Source organism: Nycticebus coucang, chromosome 6 (assembly GCF_027406575.1).
Source record: "Nycticebus coucang isolate mNycCou1 chromosome 6, mNycCou1.pri, whole genome shotgun sequence".
Taxonomy (NCBI): Eukaryota; Metazoa; Chordata; class Mammalia; order Primates; family Lorisidae; genus Nycticebus; species Nycticebus coucang.
In genome coordinates this window covers 115,216,945-115,232,934 of record NC_069785.1, presented here as the reverse complement: position 1 = coordinate 115,232,934, position 15,990 = coordinate 115,216,945, and the positions used below count along the sequence as shown (strand labels likewise).

At 36.5% G+C, this 15,990-nt stretch overlaps 1 protein-coding gene across 1 annotated transcript in view; it reads left to right on the top strand.

Annotated features, from left to right (window-relative positions):
* Positions 1-15,990, top strand: part of ARHGAP20 (Rho GTPase activating protein 20) — a 103,576-nt gene that overhangs the window by 1,580 nt on the left and 86,006 nt on the right. Inside the window, exon 2 of the mRNA XM_053595916.1 lies at positions 15,452-15,537. Within this exon, the coding sequence (XP_053451891.1) occupies positions 15,452-15,537 (86 nt within the window). The remainder of the gene's footprint in view (positions 1-15,451; positions 15,538-15,990) is intronic.

Below are 15,990 nucleotides of genomic sequence, written 5' to 3'. Positions count from 1 at the left end.
AGCTTTCCTAAATCTTCCCACCCGGATCCTAAAGGTTGGCTAGCGGGCAGCCGAAGAGAGGGGAGATCCGTGTGCCTGGTGTGGGAGTGTCTGTGAGCTTCCCGGACCTTTAGTGTGGCAGAGCCATGCGGGTGTCCCCGAACTTGATGAAGTGTGGGCTGTGGTGCCGACTCATCCTTGGATGGATTGAGGCTGCGATCTGTCCTTGTCGCTTTTCCCCTTCAGAAATGGAGGGGGTGTGTATGTGTTCAAATCATCCCAATTAAAACGTGAATTTTTCAGATTAGCAGGACATTTGGGAAGGTGAATGACATATTTTTTAAAGCTTAAAAATTTTATTTTGTAGACTACAGAAAATTAAAGAAAAATCAGAGATTTATTTTCCTGAACAGTTTCTTTCTCTTCTACTTAGGGTAATTAAGCATGCTGACAAAGGAGGAACGCATTGAAGATCAGTTTTATCAGTTTTAGAGCAGTTCTTGTCCAGGAAATAAAGGGTTTCTTTGCTCTTTTCCCCATTCTTTATATTCAGCATAGCCATTGTCCCTAAGATTCTTTCCTTCATTATGAAACATACAGGTTCGCACATTATTACACCAGTACCTCCTTTCCTAATATTGTTGGGGAAATGTGAAATTGAGTGGATACATGTGAGCACTTATTAGTGTTTGCTGTTCCCCCATATTTGTAATCCATACCATTGTGTCCCAGTTATTTAATCCAAAAATCTAGGGTTCATTTTCAACACCTCATTTTCTCACTCTGCAACAGCCAATCCATAAGCGAAGCTACTATCGCTCCAAACATTATCTTGAATTTCTCCACTTCATCTCCACTGCTGTCACTGTAGTTCAAACAAAGCTGCCACCATCTCTCACTTATACCTTTAAATAAACTCCTTAAGTTGTCTAACATCTTTCTTACCCTTCTGTGACCCAGGCTCCAGTTAGCAGCAACAGAATAATCCTTAAAAATGTAAATTGATCGTGTTGCTCACCTGCTTAAAATCCTGTGTTAGCTTTCCATCACATTGATAATAAATTCAGACTGCATTTTTTTGGCCCTATCTACTTCTCCCACCCCACCTACCTTTTCGTCTTTGTTGTGTATTCTTCAGGCACATGGGCCTTCTTCACAGAAGTCATCAGATTCATTCCTACTTTGAGGCCTTGGTGTTTCCCTTTGCTTCTACCCCAAGTCTTTGCAGGGTTGGCACTCTTTCTGTGCAGATCCCAGAGACTTGTCCTGACTCCCTAAGTGGAAGTCACCCCTCAATCATACTCTTTACCTTCTGTGTTGTTGCCATCTTAGCATTCATCCTTTTCTGATATTTTCTCATTTACTTTTTGTCTTCTGTTACCCACATCCTTCACCAGATTGTGGAAAGCGTGAGAATAGGGATCTTATCTACATTGTTCAAGGCTGCCTCCCCAGTACCTAAAATGGTGCTTACCACATTCTAGGTGTTTAGTAAATATTAGTTGGCTGTGTACAACAGTGAACAGGACAGGCATAGCACTTCTCAATTTATGATTTAGAGCAGGATCATATTGAAGGAATGGATGGTAAATAAGGTTTGTAGGTCATTAGTCTCTGTTGCAGCTAGTCAGGTCTGTCATTATAGCACTAAAGTGGCCATGGATGATAATGTAAATGAATAAACATAGGTGTGTTGAAATAAAACTTTATTTAGAAAGACAAGTGGTAGGTCCCTGTTATGTAGACCCTTGACCCTGGTCTAGAGGAGTGCTGTTGAGTGGAACTTTATGCAATGATGGAACTGTTCTTTATCTAGAGTTTCTAATTCAGTAGCCACTACCTACATTTGGCTACTGAGCTCTTGAAAGGTGGCTGGTGCAACTGAGAAACTAATTTCTTTCTTTTTTTTTTTTTTCTGAGACAGGATCTCACTCTCTTGTCTGAGCTGGACTTTAGTGATATCATCTTATCACTGCAACCTCAAACTCCTGGGTTCAAGCATCTGCCTCCCTCAACCTCCCAAGTTACTGGGCCTACAGGCATGCACCATCATGCCATATTCATTTATTTAACTTTAGTAGAGACAAGGTCTTGCTGTGTTGCTCAAGCAGGTCTCTAAATCCTGGGTTTAAGTGAACCACCCACCTGGACCTCCCAAACTGCTAGGATTATAGGTGTGAGCCACTGCACCTGGCCCCCTAAATTTTTTAACAGCTTTATTCACCAATAATTGACATATAATAAAATGCACATATTTAAAGTTAATTAATCTTTAAGTTTTGACATGTGTATGTATGTGCATACACACCCCCGCCCTGTGAAACCATCTTTGTAGTCAAAGTAATGAACATATTCATCATTCCTTGAAGTTTTTTCATGTCTGTTTGTAATCTATTGATTTTTTCCCTATTCCCCGGCAACCACTGGTCTGTCACTATAGGTTAATTTTCATCTTCCAGGATTTTAACCCCATGAATTTATACAAATAAAGAATGAATGAGAGAAAAGAACTTTATATAATCATACTTCATATTTTTTGTCTGGCTTGTTTAAGTCAATATAATTATTTTGAGATTCATCTGTATTTTTGTGTGTATCAGCAGTTCATTACTGAGTAGTATTCTCTCCTATAGTTAGACCACAGTTTGATTATCCATTCACCTATTAATGAGCATTTGGATTATGTCCAGTTTCAGGCTGTTACAAATAAAGCTCCTCTGAATATTTATATAAAGGTCTTTGAATGGACTTAAGCTTTCATTTCTTTTGGATAAATCCTTAGGTATGGAACAGCTGGTTCACACTTTAGGTATATATTTAATTTTTTAAGAAACTGTCCAATTGTTTTTTTCCAAAGTGATTTTATATCCTCCCTGGAAATATACCAGTCTGATGTGTCCCCATTTTCACCAACACTTCTTATAATCTATCTTTTTATTTAGTCATTCTAGAGAGTATAAAGTGGTACCTAATGGTTTTGATTTGCATTTCCTTAATGACATTGAGCATCTGTGTATGTTCTCATTTGTCATTCACATGTTGTCTCTGATGAAGTACCTATTCAGATATTATCCCCAGTTTTAATTGGCTTGTTAGCTTTCTTCTTACTGAGTTTTGAGGTTACTTATATATTCTAGGTTTAAGTATATTATCAGATGTGTGATTTGCCAATGTTTTCTTTTAGTCTGTAACATGTCTTTTCTCTTTCTTAAGTGTCTTTTGAGGAACAGTTCTTAATTTTGGTAAGATTTAAATGGATAGTTTTCTTCTTTAATGTTATTCATTATAATTCATTTGAATTTAAATTTAAATAACCACATCTGTCTAGGTGGCCACCACAGGTCAGAGGAAGAGATAAAACCAACAACAAAAGAATGGTGATATTAAAGAAACAAACCTAACCCAGATTTAGACAAATAAGGCTATTGTGCTGAACCACTCCATACTAAGATGTTGAGGGAATGCCTCTTTGAAGTGACTCTTAACTCTTTTGTGGATGAAAAGAGCATCCTGTTAAAAGATTCCAGGACGTGGCAGCATTAAATTCAAAGGTCCTGAGGTAGGTGTGTTGGAGGAGCTAGTTTATAGATGCTGTATAAGAAGTTGGTATCTTTATATTTATATCCACATTTATTATTCCGACCTTAAGCAGACAGCTTTGTTGGATCACTAACCTATAAAGTTATTTACTAGCCAGAAGATCTGACCATTTCCAAAATCAGATCCATCCTCAGAGGGCAAAGATTTTTCTATCACTGAGGCTCTTCAAAAGAGGGCCGCACCTGTGGCTCAAGAAATAGGGCGCCGGTCCCATATGCCAGAGGTGGCGGGTTCAAACCCAGCCCCGGCCAAAAAAAACACAAAAAAAAGAATATACAATAAATTTATATAGCAGTTCCTAAAAGTAGGGACCTAAAATATAATAGCATATATTTAAAGCATAGATAAAGTCTTAAATTCTTTTGGAATAACGCATCCTTAAGGATATCTATATTTGCACCAAGTAATCTTAATGAAATGGAAACACATATTAGAATCATTTCAGTTATGGATGATTTGTGTCAGACTCACACACCCTGATCCTTTGGTTTAACATACTAATTTCAGACTCTTTAAATACGATGAGAGGATAGGGAAGAGAGACCTACAGGCACAGAAATCCAGTCAAGAGAAAACAAATTTAAAATAGCACTAACATTTTAAAATGTAGCAACTGCTGTTGTAAACTTCATTCTGTATTTTCTTTCTCCATTTTCTGGGCCCAGTCTGTTTGTAGCACCTCATGGTAGAGCACTCTAAGAGCTGACTTTGGCCACATGTGTGTCTTGTACTTGGTTTGAATGAAACATCCTAATGAGTAAGGTTTAGTTTTACTGTTCAATGCTGAGGAAAACATATTATGTCCATGGTTAAACCACTATCCTACTGACTTCTTCTCTTATGTTATTTATGAATTGAATTGCATAAAATTAGATACATACGATTATTTTGGAAGGGAGAGTCCTGGAATTATCAAAATACAATTGGGTTAATCATAATGGCCTCTGTTACTACTTCTGTGATCCCTGAACTTCTGACTTTGTTTCCTTTCCTGAAAATTGGGGTTGTCCACATCTTGTTTATCTCAAGGTGTTTTATGAGTTGAAGGTGTATGAAAAACACTTTCAAAAAAAAGTACAGGAGTCATTAGTATATCTTACTATGTGAGAGTAAGCATAAGGTGATAAAAGGAGTTTTTTTTTAATTTAACATTAGTACATGTATATGAATGAATACTATCCTTCATTATTATCCAGTAGTTACTATTGGAGACCATAAATATCAAATAATGAAGCAGAAACTTGAGCAAAAAGACCACCGTTGGCTATAATTTATGGAAGAGTAAAGAAAATATAAAGACCTCTTTAAATGAGTGTCTATCTCTATTTAATATAAATCAGTTATACTAGGCAGGAATTAACTTTTTCATATAGGACAAGGAACAGAACTGTAATTTCTCTTTTCAGTTAAACTAAAGCTGCATTTGCTATTGTTTAACATAAGATAAAGGAGAGAGTAGATGTGAATCATGTATAACCAGCTGAAAAAAGCAGAGGCTGTTGATGGACTTACCTCCTGAGAGGTGTTTATGTTCTTAGGAAGGAGAGGTTATATTCTGTCTCCCTACCATCAAATGTTATGTTCACTGCTGCCTTTAGGTAAATGTTAGGAAAACATTGACTAAGAATGACAATGATACCATCATTGGTCTGATTACTTTGATACTTGTATGATTTTTATGCCTTGGTGTCTGTAATTTTCAGATGTTTTGTATAATGCAAACAGATTATTTCAGGATCTCTTCAGCCAGGCCTGATCTCCATGTTGAGACCTCAGCCTTGCTTACTATTGGAAAGCTTGGCCCATTTTCCAGACAGACTTGTAGGACTATATTTCAAAATTACATGTAGACATACCGAATCTGTGGCTTCAGATAATTCTGCTGTGGAAAATCATGTGTTTGGGAAACCTAATTCTGCAAACTTTTGTTATCATGTATCTTGAGTCTGGGAAATGTTTTGGGTCCATATTACTCTTATTTAGAATGGGAATACAACAGTGCATTTTAACATGACAAAAAGAAAAATTAATTTTTGTGACTCTAAAATTTATATATTAGACAGAATAAATTATAGTTTTTATAAAATAAAAGGTAAGGACAATCTTTTTATACATTTCTAATCAGTCGTTATTAATTTTAAAAATTGAAAATAGCTTAAATAGTTAACTAAGTTAAAATAGACAGTTATAACTCATAGGCTGAAAATTCATAAGTCACAGATACCTAAATAGTAGTGCAGTTGTTTCTTTTAGCTCTGGAGTGAAGACTGTCATGAAGCAATTTATCACCATCTTGTGCCTTCAGCTCACTCCTGGGTTATTATTTGGTGAAAGGTCTGCAGGAGAAAAGATAGAACATGTTGACTACACTGAGGAGAAGTGAGAAAACTCATGCTACCTACAGAAAATGAAATCCTCCACAGTCAATAACTTAGGTGTCGGAATTCTTTCACAGTTCTTATCCTTCTATGCAGGACTTGGTGGCTATTCTTTTCAAAGTAGAGACACCTTGGGCCCTTTAGGACCACATACAACTTACTGAAAATATGAAATTATAAAACTTGCCTTTTTAGAAGGTATCTATAGTTGAAAATACACTAGATTTGAACTTAAATTTCCACCAAAACACATTATGTAAAATGTCACAAAAAATAGGTATGTAATATTAAGGTTATGTATCTGTGTGTGAAACACTCATATATACTTATACTTGTGTAATATACATGGTGCTTTCCAGAAATACACGTATATATTATTATTATGATTCAATGGAGTTTCGTGAGTCATACTCCTCATGTCTCCAGAGCATTTGGTAAGAACCTCTAAAATAAACTTTCAGTGAAGGAAAAGTGTGCTTTCCTGTTCATTTTGGTAGTATATCAAATGTTTAGGATCACAGGGATTCTAGAGGTCCCACTGTATACAAAAAGCTTATAGAGAGAAGGCTCAATTTGGTTGTGGCAGCTGCAGCAGTTTCCTGATGGAAGCTGGTATAAGGGTGATGTTTAGCTTTTGTGTGCTTACGGGAGACTCCACCACAATGTGGGAGGCTGGGAAGGGAACAGAGGTAATTTCTTTCTGTCAGCCACCAATAATGGGGCTTGTAGACAACACAACCCAGTTAATTTTATAATTTTGTTTCAGTCTTTTTTTTTTAATCTAGGATAAGCTTAGATTAGAAATATGCAACTTGAAGCAGAAATAGCCCCATCAGCACTGTGGGTCAGTGGTATGCTGAGCAGCCTTGACCTAATTCTGATGGACACTTGTCACAGGGCACAACTGAAATGTAAAACCTGTTTTTGGATGTCTGGTCATTTGTGTTTAGACTCTGAAAATGGAATGTATGTGTGCCCATATCAGCTCACATGTCAAAGGTCTGGAAAGCCCAGTTGCTCTGTGGCCTTCTGCTTTCCTGATTCGCCTGAGTCCTACTTGATACCTAGGAGAGTTTTTGTATTCCCTCTTGTACCCTTGCCTTCATGCTCTTGAACCTCAGCTTTACCAGTAGCCATTGTGGGTGACACTATGTCTAAATCTAATGGACCTTGATCTATTTTTTATTCTCATTCGCTATACATTGTTTTTTTCTTTCTTTACCATTATGTTTTGAGATTTGATCTCAATACTTTTCCCCTCTGCAAGAGGAAAATGAGGGGCCTCAGTAAGGCAGAGCTTAACAATCATCACGGATGGTTCAGCCCCTTGACCCTCAGGCAAGTGGGTGGGTTGGTACTGGGGTAGGGAGAGTGACCCTTGGTTTAACATAGTGTGCTCTGGTGGTACAAATAGTATCTTTTATGGGACCATAGTATAAAAGCTGTGTGGAGCCCTGCCCTGTGAGGGATTATTAGGCATAACTTTGGTGATTCACCCTGCCCTCTACTCCAGGATGTAGTCAGCTTCTTTTGTTTTTACCAAATACAGGGTGGATATAAAGTTTGTGTACAATTTACTATGTTAAACTGTTTTAAATTGCACTCGAACTTTATGTCCACCCTGTGTAATTCACATAGCATACAATTCACCAAAGTAAAGTGTACAATTTAGTTGCATTTAGTGTTGCTGAAAGGGAATCATGACCAAAGGTTAAAACTAGTGGCTTCGCCAAAGAAGAAAGTCAACCCACTTGACAGCTCATCATGAAAATCCAGAATCCTGCATGGCTGAGGGTGGAAGCAGAGAAACAAAGAATAATGTACAAGGGAAATTCTAATATCCTCATATTTATACCCAGTACTTATGCACTTTAAAGCTTACCATATGTATTACTTCATCATAGAGCTTTTCATTTCAGAAGACTTTCATGCATACTTTTATTGGATTCTTTGTGGTAGGTAGGGAAGGTGTTAAGGTCTATTTTAGAGAGAAATTGAGGATTTCATTAGTAGAACTAGGGTCCAGATTTCAGTTCTAATGTCTTGGAGCCTAGTGCCCATTCTTCTGCATTACATAGATTGTTTGTTGTACTTCAAAGTAGTAATTGTCGTGTGGAAAGAACCAAAAAGTTAAAGCATTTTGTAATCTCATGAAAGAACTTACATCCCTTTACAGTAGTCTGTACTGTAAAGAAATTTGTTTTAGCTAAGTGCTCAGACCAGTTCTGAATGGCATGATTTCTGAGTAAACAGAAGATCAGACTGCCTACAGACCAAACTGACATTAGCAGTAAGCTTCAGCTTATCCAGTGGTCAAAACTGTGTTGTAGTAACAGGCTCCAGAAACAAATTAAAGTGCAAAGTTAAACGTAATTCTCTTTTTTTCCTTGCAAAGCCAGTGTCTTTGAAGTGTGATTGTTCAGTGGCTTGGGTCTATCTCTGCAAGTAAATGCTGCAGGCATGTAGGGAGAGCAAGCAAGAAATAATTTATTGCTTATTAAATTGCATAGACTAGCCACAAAGGGATTAATAGTCAAGTTTGAATACATTAATTTGTAACTCTGATTAAATATTTTTTTCTAAGCTTGAACATTTGAAGTTATTTGAATTATATATTTAAAAGCTTTCTAGAAAGCCCTTGTTTTAATTATATGTTTATTTTAAATACTTCAGCATCATTTCACTTAAATTTAGCTGAAATGCTTGTGTTTTTTCCTAATAAAGTGAAATAAAACAAAATTGCATAAGAACTTATAGATCACCTCTGATTTAAACCTTTCCTCCTATTCCTTTCTTTTGATATGCTTAATTTCCCTTTAATCTCTGTGAGAACTGAGAATAAAAATACCCAGATTCAGAGTGAGAGATTCCAAAAATGGTACTGTATCTCTTGATTGCCATGAAGTTAAAATTCCAGTGAGAGTCTACACACAGTGTTTTCTGCATTGTTGAAAATGAAACAACAAAACTTTTTTTCCTCCAGTTACCTATTTATACATTCATTTTCCCACATACACACTCTTGTGTTGGGAGTGCAATATCTCTGAGGTAGGTGATGTTAATTCATCCGCTTACAAGACAACTGTTGAGAATTTCCTATATGGAGCACTGGAGAAGTAAAGTAGGTGGCGTATCACAACCAGCAGTTGGACAGATTCCAGTGAAATTTTTTGTACAAAAATGTATTGGACAAGTGTCGACACCCATAGCACAGTGATTATGGCACCGGCCACATGCACCAAGGGTGGTAGGTTTGAACCTGGCCCAGGCCAACTAAACGACAATGACAACTGCAACAAAAAAATAGCCGGGCATTGTGGCGGGTGCCTATAGGCCCAGCTACTTGGGAGGCTGAGGCAAGAGAATTGCTTAAGCCCAAGAGTTTGAGGTTGCTGTGAGCTGTGAGGCCACAGCACTCTACCAAAGGTGACATAGTGAGACTCTGTCTCAAAAAAAAGAAAATGTATTGGACAAAGAGCAAATAAATAATTCCTACTTTCATATTTAGGAATGTGTTTCTTGTAAGAAAGAAGAAAATTTTTAGTTGCTGGTTATGTACCAGTCTGCTACTGGATAGAGCCAGTGGTTTTGACAGTTCAATACTTGGCGCTTTTTTTTTTTTTTAACAAATATAATTCACATACCCTACAGTTCACCCACTTAAAGTATATAATTCAGTGGCGTTTAGTGTGGTCCCAGAATTGTGCATCCATCAACAAAATCACTTTTCTTTTTTTTTCCCCTTTTTTTTATTGTTGGGGATTCATTGAGGGCACAAAGAACCAGGTTACACTGATTGCATTTTTTAGATAACATCCCTCAGTCCTTTCCCCAAGAAGTATGTCATACCCTGTGACCCCCTTTCCCTCTCCCTGCACCCACCTTCTCCCACCCCCACCATATACTAGGTCATCAATTATCCTAATATCAGAATTGAGTACATAGGATTCTTGCTTCTCCATTATTGTGATGCTTTACTAAGAATAATGTTTTCTACTTCCATCCAGTTTGATACAAAAGATGTAAAGTCTCCATCTTTTTTAATGGTTGAATAGTATTCCATAGTATACATATACCACAGCTTGTTAATCCATTCCTGGTTTGGTGGGCATTTAGGCCATTTCCACATTTTGATGATTGTAAATTGAGCTGTGATAAACAGTCTAGTGTAAATGTCCTTATGATAAAATGACAAAATCACTTTCAGAATACATGTGTATATTCAGAACCTCAAAAAAGAATACTGTACCCCTTAGCCATCACCCCTAATACCTCCTTACCTGAGGCAAGCATTAATCTACTTTAAGTCTCTATACCTTTCTTACTCTGGACAATATATAAATGGAATTATGTAATTTATGGTCTTTTGGAATGTTTTCTTTCAATTAGCCTAACATGTTCAACGTTCATCCATATTGTAGCATGTATCAATACTTCATTTCTTTTTATTGCCAAATAATACATGACATTTTGTGTATCCATTCACAAGTTGATAGACATTGATTTTGTTGCCACTTTTTGAGTATAATGAATAACACTGCTCTAGACATTCATATTCAAGTCTTTGTGTGGACATTTTGACATGTTTTCATTTCTCTTGGATATGTACCTAGTGGAATTGCAGGATCATGTGGTAACTTGATGTTTAACCATTTGGGGAACTGCTAGACTTTTTTCAAAGAGAATGTACCATTGTACATTCCCACCAGTATGACAGCCCAAAATTTCCACATCTTACTAACACTTGTTATCTATTTTTTCTTGTAGTCATTCTAATCCGTGTATCCCATTATGGCTTTGATTTTCAATTTGCTGATGGCTAATGATGTTGAGTATTTTTTCATGTGTTTACTGGCCATTTGTGTATCTTCTTAGAAAAACTATATGTTCATAGTCTGTCCATTTTTTTAATTGGGTTGACTTGTCACTATTGAATTGCAATATTTCTTTATTCTAGATACAAATAACTTATCAGATACATGATTTGCAAAAGTTTTATTCCATACCAAGAGTTGTCTTTTTGCTTTCTTAATGCTATCTTTTGAAACATAGAAGTTTTAAATCTCAAATATGTCCAATTTGTCTTTATTTTTTTCTTTTATTGCTTGTATTTTTAATGTCATAGCTAAGAAACCATTGCCTTATCCAAAGTGACAGAGTGATAGCTGATAGGTTGGGGGTGGGAGAAGGTGGGTGCAGGGAGAGGGAATTTCTGCCTATGTTTTAAGATTTTTATAATATTTTAAGCTCTTACTTTTAGATCCTTGATTCATTTTGAGTTAACTTTTTGTACATGACACATGTGATGTAGGATTCCAACCATATCCTTTTGCATGTGGTTATACAGTTATCCCAACACTATTTGTTTATAAATGATTAACTTTTACTTTATCTTCAGAGAGATGTTTACTGTGTAGCTCAAAGTGGTATATATCAACACTGATGAAAAGTCGGAGTTTGCAGTTTATAGGTACGACTCTTACCATCTAGTTCCATAGCAAATTACTAGATAGTATTTACTCATTACAAGGTCATCTAGATAAGGGATGTCCTGCACTTGAAACTTCTGAAAAATTACACAGTGCATTGTGACTTTTAAGCTGACAAAGAAAATATACTATACACTGTTTGAAGTCTCCCTTCCCTGTGAAGCAAAGAGTCACAGTTATCCCTGACAACTGTGAAATTTTGGGGTGTTGTAACCATATCCTGTCCTGACAAATTTGTACTATTACACATTTGTAAAGGAATCAATAGTCTTGTTCTTTTTCAATGTACTGTATTTCATGTATTTGTTATACACAAAAAGAAAGTGCAAGTCTCTATTTCCTGAGAACAGATTTTTTTAATAGATGAGTAAATTTGTTTTGAAATTACTGTAGGCCCTTTGTTTAGGTACATTAAACAAAAGAAAAAAATATGTGTAATTTTAATGAATTAATATCTAAGTCTATTATTAAGCCCCTAGTTATATTGGGTGTTCTTAAGACATTTTATTTAGGTACAAGAGAAGTGAATCCTAAATGCATGATATATATAATGTTTATTTTCCTATAAATAGGGGTGAATCTTTGATAGACACTGTGAAAACATGAGAAATAAAAGGAACATAAGAGGCTAATAGTGTAAGCGTTTCCATTTTCTAGGTAAGGAAATGGAGGACTAGAAAAGTTACTGAATTTCCTTGGATTGTGTATCTTATTAGTAGAGTAAGTCAGAGAACAGACAATAGGACCTAAAAACGGGACTCATCCTATAGTTTGATTACATTCTCTTCAGTATGAATCCAAATGGATAAAGTACATAGGCTCAGCATTAGACCCATCATACATTTGACAGTTGTATGACTCAGAAAAAAAGTCTAATCATTGTGTATACAAATGGTCTTCTATGTGATATTTTCATGAAAAACTCCTGCTTTAAACACATCAGTTTAGAAGAAAACTCATCACCCGTTCATTCTCACATTTAACAGCTATCATTCTCAGAAAGGTATTCTTTTTTTTTTTTTTTTTTTTTTTTTTTTTTGAGACTTACTATGTCACCCTCGGTAGAGTGCTATGGTATCGCAGCTCACAGCAACCTCAAACTCTTGAGCTTAAGAGATTCTCTTGCCTCAGCCTCCAAGTAGCTAGGACTACAGGTGCCTGTCACAACGCCTGCCTATGTTTTTGTTGCAGTTGTCATTGTTGTTTTGCTGGTCCAGGCCAGGTTCAAACCCAAATCCACCAGCCTCAGTGTATGTGGCTGGCACCGTAACCACTGTGCTACAGGTGTCAAGCCAGAACAGTATTATTATACCAAAAGTTTTCCTAATTTGGGGTCTATAAATCTCTAAGAAATCTATTTTATGGGGGTTTTGAACCTCTGAAATTGTATGCCAAGTTTAATTCACAACTTTTGTAAATTTGTAAACCCACGGTCAGTGTGGATTTTCTGCAGTTTAGTCCCATTTCTTTTTGCCTCATCTTCCTTGAAAGGTGCTTACTTTTCTCCATATTGTGTAGTTCTGCGTTAATTTGGATATTATTATTATTTCCAAATGAAGAATCTCAGATCATTTTAGCTTTTCCATAGAGTCTTTCTTTTCTCCACATTTTAAAGCATTTTATGGCTGTCTTTTGAACGTTTTCCAAATTCTTCATAGACCTGAAAGTCAAAGAGCTGAGAATTAGAAATCATGTAGTAAGGAAGAACTAGTTTAGAATCTTGTATTTTCCAACAGTGATAATAGAAAGTTAGGGGAAGTAGCTGTAAGGCTGCTCAAATGGTCCAGGAATGGCCCTCACTGAGTAAGTTAGGCAGATCCTCAAGGTCAAAGCAGCCAATGGATAAAAAGTTCAGGTAAATCCTGTGGGATTGGTAATATTTCAAATGTCAAAATAATAAATAGGTCCTAAACAAAGGGAATCATACATAGTAGGAATCAAGCCCAGGACTGATAAAACAGTCCTGTAGAAAACCTGGAACATAGCTTAACGTATATAAACAAACTGCCACCTTTCCTTGTAAAATAAAGTCCCTCAGGATTGATTTCTCCCCCTCTTCATGTAGGAAGGTATTGCTGTACCTTACAGTACAAATACTTGCCTCCCAGATTTCCTTTCTCCTTGTATCCTGTGCAGTCACACTAGCCTAAGATGTTAGATCCCTGAGGGTTGTGTTCCTTTCGAGGTGCAGGTAATGGAAACGTGGGATGGGGCGGGGAGCCAGCAGCCTTGAGGACACAGTGGCCTTCTTGATCCTTGAGTGCAGCCTTTTGACTGAATTCAAATTATGCAGAACAAATCCTTGTGGCTGCAGGTTCTCCACCCTACCAATGGCAACTATAGACTGTTTCTGTGGAAGGAAGGCACCAGATAGACATACAAAAAATTTTTATACAAGCAGCCTGGCCTGAAACTGATTCATGGTTAATAACTCCTGAATGAGATGTCTGATATATTCAGGATTTTTAACCTATTCATTTCCTATCCTTTATTAATGTTTTGTCTAATTCTTTCAATTGCTGTTGCAGTTGTACCAAGGATATTTGAGCATATAATTTCCACATGTGAGCAAAAATATTAATGAAGGGAACTGCAACACTAAGGCCAGGGCAGTGGTGACAATAGTAATTTGAGAGAGATTCCCAGGTGAATTTGCAAGATAAGAATTGTGCCAAAGAAGTCCAGCATTCCTTTACCAGCATATGATTCTTCCTCTAATCTTATATCTAGGGTTTCTTTTACTAGCAAAGAATCAGTTCCCTTATACTGACACTGAGCCAGCTAGTTTTATATGGTCCCTACTGGATCAATATCCAGTTTCCATGTAAGGCTGGCCTAGGTTTCTAGACAGTAGTGAAACCTCTGGCCAGGATAGGGTAAAAGAGTATGGCAGGAAGAATGTCTTTAGTGATATAGCCTAAACTCCATTCGTGTCTTAATTTTACTCATTTATCTCTAGTGGCTGTTTTTAGAGGTGTTAAATTTTCTTTTTTTTTTTTTTTTTTTGTAGGGACAGAGTCTCACTTTATGGCCCTCGGTAGAGTGCTGTGGCCTCACACAGCTCACAGCAACCTCCAACTCCTGGGCTTAGGCAATTCTCTTGCCTCAGCTTCCCGAGTAGCTGGGACTACAGGTGCCCGCCACAACACCCGGCTATTTTTTGGTTGCAGTTTGGCCGGGGCTGGGTTTGAACCTGCCACCCTCGGTATATGGGGCTGGCGCCTTACCAACTGAGCCACAGGCGCCGCCCTAGAGGTGTTAAATTTATAAGACTGAATTTAGAGAGTAATTATCTGGATAATTTAAATTGAAAAAATACCCATTTACCACAAATTTTAGGTCATTGGAAACAGGGTACCTGAAATGAATTATATACCACTTAGAAAAAGAAAAGAAAAAGGTTCTTTATAAGTTACAGGGGAAAGAATACTATTTAGGAGGATGGATTCTCAAATGTCTAAACATTTAAATTTAAAACAAAATTTAAAGGTTGATTAAATGTTTATGTAAGAACGGGTCTCTGTGCTTTTGCTTAAATTATTGTTTGTTTGTTTGTTTTTTTCTGCTTTGCTTGTTTTTCCTTGAAGACCAGTTTGGGACCTATCCTGTCTATGAAATAGAGTAGTGCCGACTCTGATGACACTTTGGGGTATAAATAACAGACTCCATATCTAGCTTTTAGCATAGGGCTGGATATATAACCAGCAATAATAATGTTATGACAATGTTTTTCCCAAATCCTCTGATCAGCATTTAAAACCTCTTTATTATCTAACTATTAAAAAAAACACACACTACCTCTACTACCGTTTTGTACTTGCTGTCTTTTTTTTTTTTTACTTTTCTATTTTTATATGGTATAGTTTTATCTGCGTAATGAAATTGTAGGGTTCTTGATAGGCAAAGACAGGCAATACGAAACTTTGTTTTGGGAATCAATATTTACTTACCTCACAAGCCATGTAGTCTTCATATATGTATTTATTTATTTATTTTCTCCAACAGAAAATGAAAGCATTAGTAGAAAGGAGGAGGAGCGCTCCATCTCTTCTCCTGGATAAAGCCCTGCAAAAGCAGCCTGGTACTAGCAGGTGAGTCCAAGGCTTTGTGCTGCACACCTGGTGTGTGCTTGGAACTTTATATCAGATGAGCTTTTCAGATCAGTGTTTTTTTGCATGTGAGTGTTGTTTGTTCGTTTTCTGTTAGTATCTGCATTCTCTGTTCAATAATAGAAAATATGACTTCTGACCTATTTTTTTTGTGGAAATCATAAAGCCTTTTAGAGCTGGTGTGTATGCTTGATTGGTTTAAAACTGATTCAAAGTGATGTTCCACATTTCTTCAAAGTTTATTTGTAGAAACAATTAGAAATAAGAATACTAAAAATATTAAGGTAACCAGATTATAAAAGGTAAGATTACAAAAAATGGAATATTGATTTCTTTAAGGCGTTATTGGTTAAATTAATGAAAGTCAAAGTGTAAAAACAGGCTAAATATCTATTTAAATGGCCATTTGGGAGGCAGTACCTGTGACTCAGTGAG